The following is a 20420-nucleotide window of genomic DNA, read 5'->3' as shown; positions in this document are numbered from 1 at the left end:
GGCCCTGGGGAAGTAAAAAAATTGCATTTGGGGGAAAAGATAATCTGCTAGCTCCATTAACTGGGGGACCACAGGACAGAGGCAGCTCCTGTCCAGGCATAAACCGTCCGTGGACCTTGAGCACCTTTCCCTTCTGCATGGACCTCTGTGGGCCTATTTTGGGAGAACAGGCTCTTGTTGGCAGACTCCAGCCATTTCAGCTGTGCGGTGGAGAGGTGGGTGTTTGACATTTGACATTGCTTTGCCTATTAAACAAGGTCCTCATCTACCCACAACAGGGACCTAAGGACTGGTAGCTCCACTCAGGTCACCCAGGCACCTGCGACAGGGGTCCAAAGATAACTGGTACCTCCCAGTCCTCACAACCAAAAACTTTGGGTGCCCATGGTCCCTCTGCATAACCCACCCACCAGCACACTCTAGGGAACAGAGACGCATTTTCCTCGGAGACACATGGGGGTCAGTTCTCAGCCCCCTGCCTTGTTCAGAGCGTGACCCCCTGTTGCAATCAGATACTGGTATATATGCCAATCACCCCTGCCACTCTAAGACTGTAGGATAGAGCCTGTACCATACACTTGATATCAGATACCTGGAAACCTGAGCTGAATTCATACAAGAAAACTGAATGGGCTCCTAGACTGATATACCTGACAACCGCTCTAGCCAGCTGGAGACAGGACACCAGGGCTCCAAAAGTGAAAATAATCAAGCTAGCTCACTTAAGCAACCCATAGGGATATACCAAAACAAAACAAAGCAAGCAGCTACGACACAGTAAGCAAGCACAAATTAATACAATAACTTATAAATGGCACAGAGACAACAGTCAATATCAAGTCACGTAGAGAAACAGACCATGATCACCTCAACAGGCTCTCAAAACAAAGAATCCAGGGACCTTCTAGATGAAACTGCATTCCTGGCATTACCAGAGGGAGAATACAAAAGTTTAATATACAGAACCCTTCAAGACATCAGGAAGGAAATGAGGCAATACGCAGAACAAGCCAAGGAACACACAGATAAAGCAACTGAAGAAATTAGAAAGATTATTCAGGAACATAATGAAAAGTTTAATAAGCAGGAAAAATCCATACACAGACAGCAATCAGAAATTCAGAAGACTGACAATGAAATTACAGAATAAGGTAACTCAATAGAAAGTCTGAGGAGCAGAATTGAGCAAGTAGAAGCCAGAATTTCTGAACTCGAAGATAAATCACTTGGCACTAATATATTTGAAGAAAAATCAGATAAAAGAATTAAAAAAAATGAAGAAACCTTAAGAATCATGTGGGACTCTATCAAGAAAAATAACCTACGAGTGATTGAAGTACCAGAACAGAGAGGGATAACAGAAAATACAGAGAGAATTGTTGAAGATTTGTTGGCAGAAAACTTCCCTGATATTGTGAAAGATGAGAAGATATCTCTCCAAGATGCTCATCAAACTACACATAAGGTAGATCTTAAAAGAAAGTCACCAAGACATTATTACAATCAAGCTTGCCAAAACCAGAGATAAAGAGCAATTATAAGAGCAGTTAGGGATAAAAGAAAAGTCACCTACGAAGGAGAGCCAATAAGACTAAGCTCAGACTACTCAGCAGAAACCATGCAGGCAAGAAGGCAATGGGATGACATATTGAAAAAACTGAAGGAAAAAAATTGGCTGCCAAGAACCATATATCCATCAAAACTGTCTCTTAAATATGAAGGTGAAATTAAGACATTTCCAGATAAATACAAGTTGAGGGAATTCGTAAAAACCAAACAAAAACTACAAGAAATACTAAAGGGAGTTCTCTGGATAGAAAATCAATAATATCAGGTATCAACCCAAGGCTAGAACACTGGACAAAGCAAACAGAAGCCAACTCAAACAGGGAAATCAAAAAAAGCAAAGCAAGATTTCAAAAAAAAAAAAGCCCAACACAGGGTAATGGCAATTTTATTATACAAAAGAAGACAACATAAAAATAATAAAGAGGGACTAAGAAATGTAATCATACACATTCCATATGAAGAGGAAGATACAGCGATACAAAGAGATAAAAGTTAGTTCTAAATTTAGAACAATAGGGGTAAATAATAAGTTAACCATAAAGGAGACAAACTATCCTACTCATCAAAATAAAATACAAGGGACAAATACAGACTCAGCAGAAACAAAATCAACAACAACAAATATGAGGAAAGGACAATATATAAAGAAAATCTACTCCGCAGATAAAATTAAGTGGGAAAAAGAAGCTGTCAACACACAAAAAAAGACATCAAGATGATAGCACTAAATTCATACCTATCCATAATTACCCTGAATGTAAATGGACTAAATGCACCAATAAAGAGACAGAGAGTAGCAGAATGGATTAAAAAACAAGATCCATTTATATGCTGTCTACAAGAGACACACCTTAGACTTAGAGACACAAACAAACAAAAACTCAAAGGACAGAAAAAAAATATCAAGCAAACAACAATCAAAAAAGAGCAGGAGTGGCAATATTAATATCTGAAAAAAGAGACTTTAAAGTTAAATCCATCAGAAAGGGTAAGGAAGGACACTATATAATGATTAAAGGGACAATACACCAAGAAGATATAACCATATGAAATATTTATGCACCCAATGACAGGGCTCCAAGATACATAAAACGAACTCTATCAATAATAGTAGGAGACTTCAACATACCACTTTCGGTGAAGGACAGGACATCCAGAAAGAAACTCAATGAAGACACAGAAGATCTAAATGCCACAATCCACCAACTTGACCTTGTAGACATATACAGAACACTCCACCCAACAGCAAACAATTATACTTTCTTTTCTAGTGCACATGGAACGTTCTCTAGAATAGACCACGTATCAGGTCATAAAGCAAGCCTTAGCAGAATCCAAAACATTGAAATATTACAAAGCATCTTCTCTGACCATAAGGCCATAAAAGTGGAAATCAATAACAGGAAAATCATGGAAAAGAAATCAAACACTTGGACGCTGAACAATACCCTGCTCAAAGAAGACTGGATTATAGGAGACATTAAGGACGGAATAAAGAAATTCATAGAATCCAATGAGAATGAAAACACTTCCTATCAGAACCTTTGGGACACAGCAAAAGCGGTGCTCAGAGGCAAATTTATACCAATAAAGGCACACATCCAAAAAGATGAAAGGGCCAAAATTAAAGAATTATCACTACAACTTGAACAAATAGAAAGCGAGCAACAAAAGAAACCCACAGGCACCAGAAGAAAACAAATCCTAAAAACTAGAGCTGAACTAAATGAAATAGAAAACAGAAAAACAATTGAGAGAATTAACAAGACCAAAAGCTGGTTTTTTGAAAAAATCAACAAAATTTATAAACCACTGGCCAAACTGACAAAAGAAAAACAGGAGAGGAAACAAATAACCCAAATAAGAAATGAGAGAGGCGATATTACAACAGGCCCAACTGAAATTAAAAGAATCCTATCAGATTACTATGACAAACTATACTCAAATTTGAAAACCTAGAAGAAATGGATGAATTCCTAGAAACACACTACCTATCTAAACTAACACAAACAGGTAGAACAACTAAATAGACCCATAACAAAAGAAGAGATTGAAAAGGTAATCAAAAAACTCCCAACAAAAAAAAGCCCTGGTCCAGACAGCTTTACTGCAGAGTTCTACCAAACTTCCAGAGGAGAGTTAACACCACTACTACTAAAGGTATTTCAGAGCATAGAAAAGGACTGAATACTACCAAACTCATTCTATGAAGCCACCATATCCCTGATACCAAAACCGGGTAAAGACACCACAAGAAAAGAAAATTATAAGCCTATATCCCTCATGAATGTAGATGCAAAAATCCTCAACAAAATTCTAGCCAATAAAATTCAACAACGTATCAAAAAAATAATTCACCATGACCAAGTGGGATTCATACCAGGGATGCAGGGGTGGTTCAACATTAGAAAAACAATTAATGTAATCCATCACATAAATAAAATAAAAGACAAGAACCACATGATTTTATCAATTGATGCAGAAAAGGCATTTCACAAAGTTAAACACTCATTCATGATAAAAACTCTCAGCAAAATAGGAATACAAGGAAAATTCCTCAACATAATAAAGGGCATTTATACAAAGCCAACAGCCAACATCACCCTAAATGGAGAAAGCCTGAAAACATTCCCACTGAGATCAGGAACCAGACAAGGATGCCCTTTATCACCACTCTTATTCAACATTGTGCTGAAAGTCCTAGACAAAGCAGTTAGGCTAGGTAAAAAAAATAAAGGGCAACCAGACTGGATCTTATACACAGAAAACCCTAAGGAATCCTCCAGAAAACTACTGAAACTAATAGAGTTCAGCAGAGTATCGGGATACAACATAAACATACAAAACTCAGTTGGATTCCCCTATACCAACAAAAAGAACATCGAAGAGGAAATCACCAAATCAATGCCATTTACAGTAGCCCCCAGGAAGATAAAATACTTAGGAATAAATCTTACCAGAGATGTAAAAGACTTATACAAAGAAAACTACAGTACACTTCCACAGGAAACCAAAAGAGACTTACATAAGTGGAAGAACATACCGTGCTCGTGGATAGGAAGACTTAACATCAAAAAATGTCTATTCTACCAAAAGCAATAGATATATTTAATGCAATTCCGATCAAAAACCCAAAGACATTCTTTAACGAGATGGAGAAACAAATCACCAATTTCACATGGAAGGGAACGAGGCCCCGGATAAATAAGGCATTACTGAAAAAGAAGAACGAAGTGGGAGACCTTACTTTACCTGATTTTAGAACCTATTATACTGCCACAGTAGTCAAAACAGCCTGGTACTACTGGTACAACAACAGATACACAGACCAATGGAACAGAATTGAGAATCCAGACATAAATCCATCCACATATGAGCAGTTGATATTTGACACAGGCCCCAAAACAGTTCAATGGGGAAAAGACAATCTTTTTAACAAACGGTGCTGGCATAACTGGATATCCATCTGCAAAAAAAATGAAACAAGACCCATACCTCACTCCATGCACAAAAACTAACTCAAAATGGATCAAAGACCTAAATATAAAACCTAAAACGATAAAGATCATGGAAGAAAAAATAGGGACAATGTTAGGAGCCCTCATACATGGCATAAACAGTATATAAAACATTATAAAGAATGCAGAAGAAAAACTAGATAACTGGGAGCTCCTAAAAATCAAACACCTATGCGCATCCAAAGACTTCACCAAAAGAGTAAAAAGGCTACTTACAGACTGGGAGAAAGTTTTTATCTATGACATTTCTGATCAGCGCCTGATCTCTAAAATCTACACAATACTGCAAAAACTCAACTGCAAAAAGATAAATAACGAAATTAAAAAATGGGCAAAAGATAGGAATAGACACTTCACTAAAGAAGACATTCAGGTAGCTAACAGATATATGAGGAAATGTTCACCATCATTAGCCATTAGAGAAATGCAGATCAAACCTACAATGAGATTTCATCTCACTCGAACAAGGCTGGCATTAATCCAAAAAACACAAAAGAATAAATATTGGAGAGGCTGTGGAGAGACTGGAACACTTCTACACTGCTGGTGGAAATGTCAAATGGTACAACCACTTGGGAAATCGATTTGGGGCTTCCTTAAAAAGCTAGAAATAGAACTACCATACAATCCTGCAATCCCACTCCTTGGAATATATCCTAGAGAAATACGAGCCTTTACACAAACAGATATATGCACGCCCATGTTTAGTGCAGCACTGTTTACAACAGCAAAAACACGGAAGCAACCAAGGTACCCATCAACAGATGAATGGATAAAGAAATGATGGTATATTCACACAATGGAATACTACGCATCGATAAAGAACAGTGAGGTATCTGTGGAAGGTTTCATAACATGGAAGAACCTGGAAGGCATTATGCTGAGTGAAATTAGTCAGCTGCAAAAGGACAAATATTATATAAGACCACTGTTATAAGAACTTGAGAGACAGTTTAAACTGAGAAGAAAACGTTCTTTTGAGGTTACGGGAGGAGGGAAGGAGGAAAGGAGGGAGGGTGGGAGAGGAGCATTCACTAATTAGACAGTAGATAAGAACTACTTTAGGTGAAGGGAAAGACAGCACACAATACAGGGGAGGTCAGCACAATTGGACTAAACCAAAAGCAAAGAAGTTTCCTGAATAAACTGAATGCTTCGAAGGCCAGCATACCAGGGGTAGGGATCTGGGGACCATGGTTTCAGGGGACATCTAAGTCAATTGGCATAATAAAATCTATTAACAAAACATTCTGCATCCCACTTTGAAGAGTGGCGTCTGGGGTCTTAAACGCTAGCAAGCAGCCATCTAAGATGCATCAATTGGTCTCAACCCACCTGGAGGAAAGGAGAATGAAGAATACCAAGGACACAAGGCAGTTACAAGTCCAGGAGACAGAAAAGGCCACATGAACCAGTGACTACATCATCCTGAGACCAGAAGAACTAGATGGTGCCTGGCTACAACCAATGACTGTCCTGACAGGGAACACAACAGAGAACCCCTGAGGGAGCAGGAGAGCAGTGGGATGCAGACCCCAAATTCTCATAGGACCAGACTTAATGGTCTGACTGAGACTAGAAGGACCCCCATGGTCATGGCCCCCAGACCTTCTGTTGGCCCAGGACAGGAACCATTCCCGAAGCCCACTCTTCAGATATGGATTAGAGTGGACAATGGGTTGGAGAGGGATGCTGGGGAGGAGTGAGCTTCTTGGATCAGGTGGACACTTGAGACTATGTTGGCATCTCCTGCCTGGAGGGAGATGCGAGGGTGGAGGGGTTTCGAAGCTGGCAAAGTAGACACGAAAAGAGAGAGTGGAGGGAGAGAGCGGGCTGTCTCATTAGGGGGAGAGTAATTGGGAGTGTGTAGCAAGGTGTATATGGGTTTTTGTGTGAGAGACTGACTTGATTTGTAAACTTTCACTTAAAGCACAATAAAAATTATTAAAAAAAAAAAACAACACCCTGCTGAGCTTCCTCAGATAAAATGTAAAGAATCTTTAAAAGTGGAATAAATTTCCCCTGGATTTCTTAGCACTTTTCTTCTTACCTTGTCTTCGTACGTTTAAGAGACACACAGTTTTGAAAAACTGTCATGGTCAACAGAATCTAATTGTTTTATTGTATAGTCTTTCAAAGAGCAAAGGAAATGTGAAGAGTTGAGAAAGTAAAAAAAAAAATTACACAGCCCATATTGCTGGCATCTCAGCACTTATGATCATCGCAAGCTCTCACAAAGAGGCAATAGTAAGTGGGCTTTAAGGCTGAACTGTGTAATATCTTGTCCTCAGAACCCTGGGCGATCACTGCAAAGCACAGTGGTCCATTCTAAGCTCTGAATAGAGAAATGGGAGAGATCATGAAATTATAATTTCCATGCACAATTGGTACAAGTATTTCCTACCAACAGGATTAATATGAAAGCAAGATTCCAGAATAATGCTGCTCAGCACAGAGGGTGGCAGTTTAGTTCTTGTAAATTTGATTTCACTGAAAGCCCTGACACATCATAACAGTGAAATCCTATTTACTGTAGCAAGCCGGATGGATAATGCCATTGAATCTGTGTGCCATCAGCTCCCAGCTTTGTACTCCACGTTCTCATCCTACCTTAAGGTTAATACTTCTTGACAGCCTACATGGTAAATAGAGCCCTAAATTAAGTGCTGATCCCATGATTTGCAAATCTCTCCTCCAAACTTAAGACACAGAATCACTAGCTCTGGTGAAGGGGGTCCATTTAACGGGATGCATTTTGGACAGTTCACCTCAGAAAAAAATGTAAGTCTCGTATCTCTAAAGCCAGATTAAAAAAAACCATTTCAGAGTTCCCTAAAGCACATTTCCTATTAGAAAACTTGAAGAGGTTAACAGAAAAGCCAGTGCATCTGAAGGACTTGTTGAATAATAAATTAAGGCTAAGACCCTTATACCCACTACAGTATACTGATTATTTTCTCAGAAAATGAGATTGTTGTTCTTGTTAGGTGCTGTCGAGTTGGTTCCGACTCACAGAGACCCTATGCACAACAGAACAAAACACTGCCCGGTCCTGCACCATCCTTACAATCTTTGTTATGCTTGAACTCATTGTTGCAGCCGCTGAAAATGAAATAGGGGAGGGAAAAAAAAAGCCCACCTTGCTTGCTACTTTTGGAATATTTACGATAATAAGGCAGGAAAGAGTGCAAAATGTTTCAGTCTTTAAACCTAAATCATAAATGTCAATTATATGAACAAAAGATATGGTGACATTGGGTCTTTTTATTTTTTCTACCTAACAATTTAACACCTAAGTGCATTTATCTGAACTAACATTACTGGTTAATGAAAAAAAATTAGGAGCAACTCAGGGTAAGTGCTCCAAGTTGCTCTACCGAAACTCTGTCACCTGTAATGGCATTACAACTAAAAGTGACATTGGTTTCTAATGCCTTGACTGCCCAGACTGTCCAAACTCGATGACCAGAGAACCTCACCTGTTTCTGCAACTCTCGGTAACTACAGAAACCATGGGGCATCTAGCCTGATTTTGACATGAATGAGGAAGCCAGTACAAAAATTCCAAATGTCAAAGGAATACTATCTCTCTCTAGGTCGACAAGTGCCAGCTGGGAGAACCTACCCAGGCATAGCTACCAGAAGGTTATGTTTTTAACTACCGAGTTAAATTTGCTGTACCACATTGCATGAACACAGCATATGCAACACTTCATTCTATACGAGCTCCCCATATGACCCACGACCACTGGCAGCTATTTAGAAAGCACTTTGGGGGAAAATATCAAAGGGATTTTTTATCCTCCAAGTTTATTAAGTTACGTTCCCTACCCTGAAAGAGGGCTGTTTATGTTCTAGTATCTCCGACGTCTGTGGTCTGTGATTCTATCTTCTATGAATCAGTTTCAAGAGGCTGACCCAGCTTCACTCACTGAAATCTTTTAACCACGACAGACTTCATCTGGTAGTAAAAACACACGGTACTTCCTTCCTATAAGGACCACATGGGGCTGACAACAATCTGTTGTATTGTCATTTCTCTTTACTATCCTTGCTGGCATCATCCTTCTCCCCCAGCGCGTTGCACAGGGGCACACAGAACTGAAGGGACTACTTGACAAAGAAGTCAAGCAATCCAAAAGCCAATTAATCATACAGATGAGCCGACACCTTATGATGCAAAGGAAAGACGTGCCACCCACCAGAAGTAAGAGGCTTTAAAAAGCTGCTCATCTGAGGTAAGCATGACCTTAGAGTTTAATTAGTAACTCTCCACAGGTGATGCACTAGTAATGTGCTTTTCTTCTTAATGACAATTCATTTTTCACCATTCTTGGTGCACTGCTCTCTTTTGCTCAGCTTGTACAATTCCCTCTCCTTAATTCTATGGAATTTACTGCAGTGCGTATGCAAATAGTTGCTGAATCAAGAGGAATCCAAACAGAAAGCAAAGCGTGCTGCACTACCCTGTTGATTTGCACACTCTAACTGTACCCCTCACCTCCTCAAGCCACCAGGGCTTTTATAACTCTCCACATGCTGTGCCAAACTCCACCGTTCTTATGAAAGCCAAGAGCAAAGTGGATTCAGTAAAGCAAATCAATTCAAGTTCATAACTGAGAAGTTATATATGCAAGACGCACTAATCATCAAAGAACTTAAGTCTTCGAGAAGTCCTGGAGAGACAGGGGCCTTCATGCTGGAGATTCCTGGGAGAATAGGGACTCTGCCTTCTTATACTCTGGCTCGGTCCTTCCTCCCGCGTCCCTCCCACAGGGCTAACGGACTACTGGAAAATAGGCGTTTTCCTGAAGATCACACAAGACAATCCAGACACTCATGAAATAACCATCAAAGCCATTTATCAAAAAGTAATGGAAAGTTTGTTTTCTTCTAGAAGATGAAATGAGACGATTATTGTTAGCAACACTATGAATGTATGAAGAAATCAACGAACACCTCAAAAAAAAACTTAAGACTGACTGAACGGCTACAAATTTCTTACTTCAAAGTGAAAGATGCACACGACTAGATAGTAAATTAACTCTTAGGGTGTCATGCTCCAGTAGCTAGGTAATAAAACCTTACTGATTTCCTTTTGGCCAAATTATCCCAGGATGTGCTAAATCCTGGGGAGAAAATTATGCATTTTGAATGCTGAACACTTTCGGGTATGAGGTAGCATTAACCAAATTATAACACTACAACCTAAAGGTTCTGTTACAAGCCAGAAAGAGTTAACTTACCACCCAAAGAACTAATGTGACAATCAGCAGGGCTTAACTTCTGAAGCACAGAGCTGACAAGTACTAACAATAGTACTGGATAGTGGCTGAAAGCTCACATTTTTAACCTGGCTCAAATCTGGATCTATCAGTTTCTGGCTGTGTATTTTTGGACAAGCTGCTTTAAGTCTTAGAATCTTCATCTAAACGATGGAACAGACAGACTCAGAGGGTTGTCCGAGGACAAAATGAGATAAACCATGCAACGCGTCTAGCACAGTGTGCCAGCTACTCTAACCACGATGTATAAAGAGTATCAGAGCATTCACAGTTAAACTTTCTCACAGGAGTGATTTAACTTATTTAAATGATTAGTAAGGATACTAAAAATGCTGTGTAAGTTTAAAAACTATACACTAATTGCTTACGCAACATTATGGTATCGATTTAGAAAATCTATGAAACATTCACTGTGTAAGTTGTGGAAGATAACAGAAATAGGAGAACTGACCTCTGCCTTCATAGAGTTTACAAGACAAAAACAGAAAACTAATTATAATTACCAAAGGATAAAATATGGCATCATAAAGAGGGTATAAAGCATTACGGAGTAGCCCCTGAGGGACTCTGGGAAGGCTCCTTAAAAACATTCAGGAGCTTTCTCTTTGAGAGCTGCCCTGGGCTTGTCTCACCAATCAGGGATTCATACTCTCCAAGTCTCTCTCAATTAGGCCATGTGCCTCAGAGTGACACCTTGATGTTCTTAAAAGTTTACTTCACATCTATGTCAAGGCTGTTTGATAAGCTGGCAACATCTGACTGACTATGAAATAAGAGCTCGAAAAACTTTTCACATGGCTTTGACCTTCTTTTTCGGTAAAAAGTTTCTGCTTCTGAACAGTGGCTCTAAGAAGGATGAGATCAGTCCAGTTAAATTATACTCATTACTCCTCACCAGTCAGTGAAAGGAGAAAATTAGCTCAGACTCCTGGTAGACTAGTCAACAGCAATATCTGGGAGGAGACAGCTCAAATCACACGCTGGAATTGCCTAATTAATGAAGAGTTCATTGACATGGATCCCAGGGGCAAACCAAGCTGTATTCTAGAACTGAATGAGCCTCACATGATTAGTGGACTTTGGTTCACAGTCTCAAAAGAAGTTTGCATCAAGCCAATGCAAATGAGTAGTTCAAGTAAGATTAAACCAAAAACCAGAGCAAATCTGTTGCCGTTGAGTCAATTCTGACTCATAGTGACCCTATAGGATAGACTAGAACTGTCCCATCGCATTTCCACAGAACAGCTGGTGGATTCAAACTGTCAATCTTTTTGGTTAGCAGCCTAGCTCACTGTAGCTCTAGACTACTACGTCACCAGGGCTCCCAAGTAAAATTAACCACCCCCCTCCAAAAAAAAAAAAAAAAAAAACCTGTTGCCATTGAGTCGGTTCCAACTCATAGTGACCCTATAGGACAGCGCAGAACTGATAGGAACAGCTGGTACATTCGAACTGCTGACCTTTTGGTTAGGAAACAAGCTCTTTAACCACTGCATCACCAAGTAAGATTAGGAGCCATCAAAAAGTAGAAATGTATACAATTACTGTATTTGTTAATCTAGCTCATCGGCCAAAGGAAAGGTTATCTTAGAGACCGCCCGTGAATGATTCTGTAAAAGACTCCTTGATGCCCCCTCCATTAGTAACATGCCACCTGGTATCTTGTTTATGGGTTCATCACTTCATTTGGTTAAAACAGAGGAAGATACGTGCTTATATCCACTTTCAAACCACAGGCAACCTGGGTTTCTTGGTAAGCTAGATGATTCTGCAAGTTATCATTATTACCTTACAAGCATTATTTTTTCCTACATTATACACTATTGGATTTAACACTTTTACATCTTGTAATACGAAATGTGTGCATGATTCCTAATGGAAATGGTTAGACATTGTAGTTTTCACTGCCTTCACAATATAAGAGAAAACCCTTTTGCAATTTTTTGCATTAAGCCTTGAAAATGCTTTATCATTAGAGATGTAAATATCTTTCAAATATTAGTTCCTGGATGAAATCCAATTGGGCAAAATTCAATTTAGGTACTTTAGAAACGGCAGTAATAAAAACAGAACTCTGTGGAAATGGGCAGAAGACACCAGGAAGCTGAATAATACTAAAGTAATTTTATGATTATTAGTATCTTGTGCACATTGGAAAGTAAGTAGATACTCTTTAGTGGCAACGCTCCTATTTGTTCAGCTCTTTCCCATTTTCAAAGGGCTTTTATCCACATCATCTGATCCGGTCCGCCAACAACCCATGCATGTGAGCAAGGAACATAGTGTTATCTGCACTTTCAGATGGAGAACCAGAGACCAAAAGAAAGTAGGTGCCTGGTCAAATAAGTAGATGCCAAAGGCATGTTCTACCACATATTAAACATGGTGTTGGTAAGTACTAACTGATAACACTGTGATTATTCCACTTCATGATGCTTCTAAGCTCAATGCTGATACTTGTCTTTCAGTTAAAGTTCCTAAGTAACCCCTCTCCAGCCTGATCTTCAAAAAGGAAGAGAATACATTTTGCCGATGTAACGACATTAATCACAAAGGTCTGATCTGCAGCATACTGTATTTTTCTACCTTCTACCTCATGCCAAGAAACAACAGTGTACTTGCTGAGCAGACCAGTTTAATCTGCCAAGAAAAAATCACCCCCAACTCTTGCACTAATCAATGAAACTGGAGGATCTATAAGAAATGGGTAATTTTCAGCACCTTTTCTTCACCTTGAACCCACTGCGGTCGAATCGATTCCGACTCGTAGTGGAAAGAGACGATGGAAAAGCTCAATATCATCAGTCAGAACAAGGCCGGGGCCGACTGTGGAAAAGACCATCAATTGCTCATATGCAAGTTCAAGATGAAACTGAAGAAAATCAGAACAAGTCCACGAGAGCCAAAATATGACCTTGAGTATATCCCACCTGAATTTAGAGACCATCTCAAGAATAGATTTGACACAGTGAACACTAGTGACCGAAAACCAGACGCGTTGTGGAATGACATCAAGGACATCATCCATGAAGAAAGCAAGAGGTCACTGAAAAGACAGGAAAGAAAGAAAAGACCAAGATGGATGTCAGAGGAGACTCTGAAAGTTGCTCTTGAGTGTCGAACAGCTAAAGCAAAAGGAAGAATTGACGAAGTAAAAGAACTGAACAGATTTTTTTTTTTCCTCGAGAAAACAAAGTATTATAATGACATGTACAAAGAGCTGAAGATGGAAAACCAAAAGGGAAGAACACGCTTGGTGTTTCTCAAGCTGAAAGGACTGAAGAAAAGATTTGACCCTCGAGTTGCAATAGTGAAGGATTCCATGGGGAAAATATTAAACGACACAGGAAGCATCAAAAGAAGATGGAAGGAATACAGAGTCATTATACCAAAAAGAATTAGTTGATATTCAACCATTTCAAGAGGTGGCATATGATCAGGAACTGATGGTACTGAAGGAAAAAGTCCAAGCTGTTCTGAAGGCATTGGTGAAAAACAAGGCTCCAGGAATTGATGGAATATCAATTGAGATGAGTCAACAAACAGATGCAGTGCTGGAGGTGCTCACTCATCTATGCCAACAAATATGGAAGACAGCTTCCTGGCCAACTGACTGGAAGAGATCCGTATTTATGCCTATTCCCAAGAAAAGTGATCCAACCGAATGTGGAAATTACAGAACAATATCATTAATATCACACGCAAGCAAAATTTTGCTGAAGATCATTCAAAAATGGCTGCAGCAGTATATCGACAGGGAACTGCCAGAAATTCAGGCTGGTTTCAGAAGACAATGTGGAACTAGGAGTATCATTACTGATGTCAGATGGATCCTGGCTGAAAGCAGAGAATACCAGAAGGATGTTTACCTGTGTTTTATTGACTATGCAAAGGTATTTGACTGCGTGGATCATAACAAACTATGGATAACACTGTGAAGAATGGGAATTCCAGAACACCTAATTGTGCTCATGAGGAACCTTTACATAGATCAAGAGGCAGTTGTTTGAACAGAACAAGGGGATACTGATTGGTTTAAAGTCAGGTAAGGTGTGCATCAGGGTTGTATTCTTTCACCACACCTATTTAATCTGTATGCTGAACAAATAATACGAGAAGCTGGACTATATGAAGAAGAACGGGGCATCAGGATTCGAGGAAGACTCATTAACAACCTGCATTATGCAGATGACACAACCTTGCTTGCTGACAGTGAAGAGGACTTGAAGCACTTACTAATGAAGATCAGAGACCACAGCCTTCAGTATGGATTACACCTCAACATAAAGAAAACAAAAATCCTCACAACTGGACCAATGAGCAAAATCATGCTAAACGGAGAAAAGACTGAAGTTGTCAAGGATTTCATCTGACTTGGATCCACAATCAACAACCGTGGAAGCAGCAGTCAAGAAATCAAAGGACGCATTGCATTGGGCAAATCTGCTACAAAGGACCTCTTCAAAGTGTTGAAGAGCAAAGATGTCACCCTGAAGACTAAGGTGCGCCTGACCCAAGCCATGGTGTTTTCAATCACGTCAATCACGTCATACACATGTGAAAGCTGGACAATGAATAAGGAAGGCCGAAGAAGAGTTGACACCTTTGAATTGTGGTGTTGGCGAAGAATATTGAATATACCATGGACTGCCAAAAGAACGAACAAATCTGTCTTGGAAGAAGTGCGGCCAGAGTGCTCCTTAGAGGCAAGGATGGCGAGACTGCGTCTTACATACTTTGGACATGTTGTCAGGAGGGATGAGTCCCTGGAGAAGGACATCATGCTTGGCAGGGTACAGGGTCAGGGGAAAAGAGGAAGACCCTCAACGAGGTGGATTGACACAGTGGCTGGAACAATGAGCTCAGGCATAACAACGAGTGTAAGGATGGCTCAGGACCGGGCAGTGTTTCGTTCTGTTGTGCGTAGGGTCGCTATGAGTCGGAACCGACTCGACGGCACCTAACAACAACATTTCTTCACCTGACACAGTGACCAGTGGCAAATTAAAAAAGGTCCTTAGCACAGTACTACCAATGGCAATGGCAAAGAAAACTAGCACTGGGTGGGAAAAGAGCAGGTGCTGGGTAAATCACCTCAAAGCATTTCATTCTCACTCATTACCCAACTAACATCTGCTAACTCTCCACCAGGCACAGTGTTCTCGAGGTGCAAAAATAAAACCATAGCCACTGCTGATTGAGTGGTACTCTGTGCTAGACACTAGTTGAGGTACTTTATGAGTATTAACTCATTTCACAAATTAGTAAGGTAGCACTACTGGGTCCTCATTTTTCAGCTGAGGTAATGGAGGAGGTAAGTAAGATGCCCAAGTTATTTACGTAGCAGGTAAATGCCAGTGCAGGGATCTGAACCCAAAGAGTCTGGCGTTAGAGCCTGCGGTCTAAACCAGGGGTCTGCAGAGAGCTCACGAGCCAAATCTGGCCCACCACCTGTTCTTGTACAGCCCTCTCATTAAGAATAGCTTTTACATTTTGAAATGCTTGAGAAAAAATCAAAAAAGAATAATTTGTGACACGTGAAAATTATGACATTCATTTCCAGTGTCTATAAATTGGAACACAGCCACTATCATTCATTTACATATTATCTATGGCTGCTTTCACATTAACAGCAGACTTGAGTAATTGTGGCGGAGATCCTGTGTGGCCTGCAAAGCCTAAAATATTATCTGGCCCTTTATAGAAAACGTTTGCTGACCTCTGCTCTTAGCCTTTACGCTCTACGCTGATTTAGCATCTCTACTTCGGTGTCGTAAGAGGCTTTGCAAACTTCACAAACCCAAAATCAAATTCCTCATTTCCTCTACCACCTATATGGTGATCCATAACTCAATAATCTTCCCCAATGAAAAACCCAACCTTCTAGTTGTAAATGCCATAGACCTAGAGTATCTTTACTTCCTTTCTTTCTTTCACCCTTCATGTTCAAAGCCATCAGCAAATCTGGTCGGCTCAGCTTCTGAAATGGACAACCACATTTCCTTACCTCTACTGCTCCCACCCTGGCCCAAGCTATCACCATCTCTCTTCTGCATTACTGCCATAACCTCTTACTAGTCTCTCTTGCTTCAGCTCTTGCCCAAGGCAGCACCCAAAATGTTTTTCTGCTCACAAGCCCTCTGGCCTTGCCCAAAAGCTAGGCACACTCCTGCTTCACGGCTCTGGCACTGGCTTCCCCCAGTGACTGCAGGCCTCTTCTCAAGTATCACCTTATTAACAGGTCTTCCCTTTGTACACAACCTACACATCTTAGCCCTGGGACTCTGCTTCCTGGCTTTACTGTTTGCCATATTGTCAGAATCTGCCACACAATATATATGCTGGTTCTCCAGTGAATTCGATCAATTCAATAAGCAGATGTTTAGTTCATTTTCTTCACTTACATATCTCTGGCACTAGGCCAGGCTTGGCATATTAAGGTGCTTAAGTAGGTGTCTGCTGAATGAAAGAAAGAATTGTCCCTACATTCAAAATACCCTCAATTCAATGACTCAGACAGGTCAACGTATATTGAACATACAAATAACCGTAGTGAGCAGTTTAATAGTAGGTTTCTTATTTTTCCTACTTTCTTATCAAATATCCTATTCTAAGCAAAAAAAAAAAAATTTTTGTGCATCAATCAAAAGGCAGAGATCCCAACCCACTGCCGTCAAGTCGATTCCGACTCATAGCGACCCTACAGAGATAGCTAGCTTTAAAACCTCATAGTCAATGTATGAAACTGTTTTACACAACAAATCTGTTTCATTAAATGGACGTCCTGAACAGGTGCTCAATGACCTGTTCTTAAATGCACTGTCACCTTTTGTTTCAATTCTAATTCCCTTCTTTGCATCTCTGTCAAATTCTAGGACACGTGGTCCATGTTAGCTAGAGGGACTGCCCCCCATCCTTGACCATATGCTCTAAGTCCTGCTGCTCAGCTCCTATCTACCACTCTTGAAAGAAACAATCATTTCTTAGCCATAAATGCAGTGAAGCAGAGCTTCCATCAAGACCATATATCTTATAAAGCCCTACCATTTCTAAGCATGAACTCAAGGTGAGCCAATGTCTGGAAAGTTAAGAGCAGCTCTCTGCTGCCCGACCTGGAGGCAATGCAGTTTCTAAACATGGGAGGAAAAATAGTTGGGTGAGCTCCCAAGTGGTGAAACGCATCAACGAACGAACAGCACAGCCACGCCAAAGCCTATGGACGAACAAGTGACATTCCCTGAAAGCATGATCTGCCTGCTTGGCTTCTCTACTTCCTGGCCGTATTTTAACTAAGAAAAGCAGTTATTGTACTATGTATTGATTTTTAAATAAATACACAGGAATGTTGCGGATCTGGTAACAGAAAAGAATTGATGACAAGAAATTGCCGTACCCTTTCCTCCAGTCTAGCCAGCTGCTCTTTGTAGAAGGCATCCTGCTTCTTTATCACTCGATCTTTCTCTTCCAGCTGCTTAGCCTAAAAAAAGAATTGAGCAAAATATGGTATCAAGAAAAAGCCACAAGAGCAAAGGAAAAGTCAAGTATACATTGCATTAGAAGTAAGTCTACAAAGCTGACAATTTTTGCAGTCTATTAGGCCTCTGCCATAGAGCTGTGTTAATAAGATGATGATTGCTGGATTTAAACTGTAAAGGATGAGTCTTCCTTGTATTTCTTTTTTTTTTTTTTAAACTGTAACAGCTGTGTCCTACTTTGTCCAAATGTATTTGGGAATTTCAGAATACAGCACACCACAGACCGTTTCATTTAACTTCTCCTTCGAAGGGTAATTTCAAGGATTAATATTTTGCACAATAAAACTTTGATTCTATACCTTTGTTTATGCCTAAGACATGTGATTATTAACCTTCTTCCTTGAACAAGAACATGCTTCTATAACATTTTGTATGTTAAACCTTATTATTTGGGAACCTTGAAATTACCCAGTGAAACCTACATATGAAGCCACATATTGCTCTATTTCCTTTTTCATGAAGAAATAGTTGTCTGGGGTGGGGGGGGAGGGGTCGGGGGCAGGGGGAGGAGGGTTGGGCAAAAACTACCATAATTTTTTATGTGAAGAATTAAAAAAACATTAGTTATTCCACTTCTAATGAATGTATGAGACTTTATCTTTTTTACAAAATTAAAAACAAGGAATAAGTTATTTTGATCCTTGAAAAAAATAATGGAGATGGTTATTTATGAATGTTCCTCAAGATTCATTAAAAAATGCTTTCCTCAAACTGCTGCTTGTCTCTTGAATACTGTGTTAAGGTGAGACTGTTAATCTCAGGGGGCAGGGACTTCCCCATCTCACCTCAAGTTAGAAAAGTTCTTAACGTAGGAAGATTTGTTCGGCGAGTGCTGGGTTCATTACTGACTAGGAATTTCCAGAATACAGCAAGTATAGAGCTATTCCCGCCCTCATGCCATGCACCACGTTCTCCACAGCAGACCAAGGGCTGCCTGGCTCAGCCGTGTCAGGGGGTCTGCCTGCACAACCTCCCACTACCATTCAGAAGGACCACTTGTGCGCCGGCAGGGCCTTGTTATGCTACTTACTTTGGCTTCAATCTCCTGCAGCATGTTAAAAACAAACAAACGATTATTTAACAATACAAGCACTGCTTCTTCCTCATGTCCCAGAGAAATCTGGTGGATAATATCTATCTAAGATGCAAACCAAAGAAGGCAATAGGGGAAATAAAACAAGAGAACATGCTTAACTTGGGACAAACTAAAATGCCACTGTGCTATTCCAGTTGGAACAGAAGGATTCAATAGGCATCTCATGCTGTTTGAAATCATAAGCATACAGGAGAACAAACACAATATCAAGATCAGATAAAAAATACATTCATGTGTAAGTAACGATCAATGGCTCCTTGGTCCAGCACCATAAAGGTCCCACTAATGTGTGAGGAATATAAAAGAAAAAATAAAAGGAGTAAAAAATTTTTGACAGACAAAACTGAAGAAAATATACATGACTCTATGATCTAAAAAGAAAAAGCTTTTAAAATTCAGCATGCGCGCACATACACAAAAAGGAAAATATGGGAAGAACAGACTTATGAGAACCTACACAAAACACATCATAAAAACCAAGAGAAAAAGCAAATGACAAAGGAAAAGAAATTCCAACATATAAACTATCAGAGCTAATGTTAACATATAGGCTCTTAAAAAATCACCCACTACCCCACAAAAACCCAAAAGAAAAATTAAAAAATGACAGAGACTAGCAATTCACTAAAGATATACAAATATCAATCAAACACATGCAAAAAATCCAACTGAATAGGAAATTTAAAAACTGCAAATTAAAATAATGAGATTCCATTACTAATCTATCAAATTGGCAAAAATATAAAATCATAATACAATATTGGCAAAGATATAAGAAAACAGGCTCTCCTAAACACTGCTGGTTGGAATGTAAATTGGTATAGCCATTTTTAAAACCATTTTCACAAAATGTAGTAAGTCTTAAAAATGTACATATGCACTGAGATTCAGAAACTTTTTAAAAAAAATTATGTTCATTATAGGGTTATTTAGAATTACACAGGAATAAAAACAAAGAAACCAGTCCCATTACAAATAATAAAAAGAGAGAGAGAGAGACCATACTCTCCTTACCATTTATACTCTTTTTTTTTTTTTTAACTTAGGATATTTTGTTCCTATGATATTGAATTATTTTTATGCTTTTGCTAGGAAAGGACAAAAAAAAAAAGGATAGTCAGCAAGGTATCAAGAGGTTACAAGCAGGGTAGTGGTCTTATAGGTGGTTTCTAGTCCCTTATCTTTGTTTCTTTATATCTTCCAAATAGTGGCTAAGAGTTTGGCGGCTAACCAAAAGGTCAACAATTCAAAACCCACCAGGCACTCCCTGGAAACCCTATGCGGGCAGTTCTGCTCTGTCCTATAGGGTCGCTATGAGTGGGAATCAACTTGATGGCAACGGGTTTGGTTTTTTGTTTTTACTCTGTAATCAAGGGGCAAAAGGAGGGAAGTTTTTGAGGGCAGGGAGCTATTGCGA

General features: G+C 39.7%; 1 protein-coding gene across 3 annotated transcripts in view; it reads right to left on the bottom strand.

The window, feature by feature from the left end:
• Positions 1-20420, bottom strand: part of CHCHD3 (coiled-coil-helix-coiled-coil-helix domain containing 3) — a 336220-nt gene that overhangs the window by 99032 nt on the left and 216768 nt on the right. For all 3 annotated transcript variants that reach the window (XM_064289706.1, XM_064289707.1, XM_003420879.4), the window contains exon 5: positions 17766-17849. In XM_064289706.1, coding sequence (XP_064145776.1) covers positions 17766-17849 — 84 coding nt within the window. The remainder of the gene's footprint in view (positions 1-17765; positions 17850-20420) is intronic.

The sequence above is a fragment of the Loxodonta africana genome, chromosome 8 (genome assembly GCF_030014295.1).
Source record: "Loxodonta africana isolate mLoxAfr1 chromosome 8, mLoxAfr1.hap2, whole genome shotgun sequence".
Lineage (NCBI taxonomy): Eukaryota > Metazoa > Chordata > Mammalia > Proboscidea > Elephantidae > Loxodonta > Loxodonta africana.
This window is presented reverse-complemented; position numbering and strand designations above follow the sequence as displayed.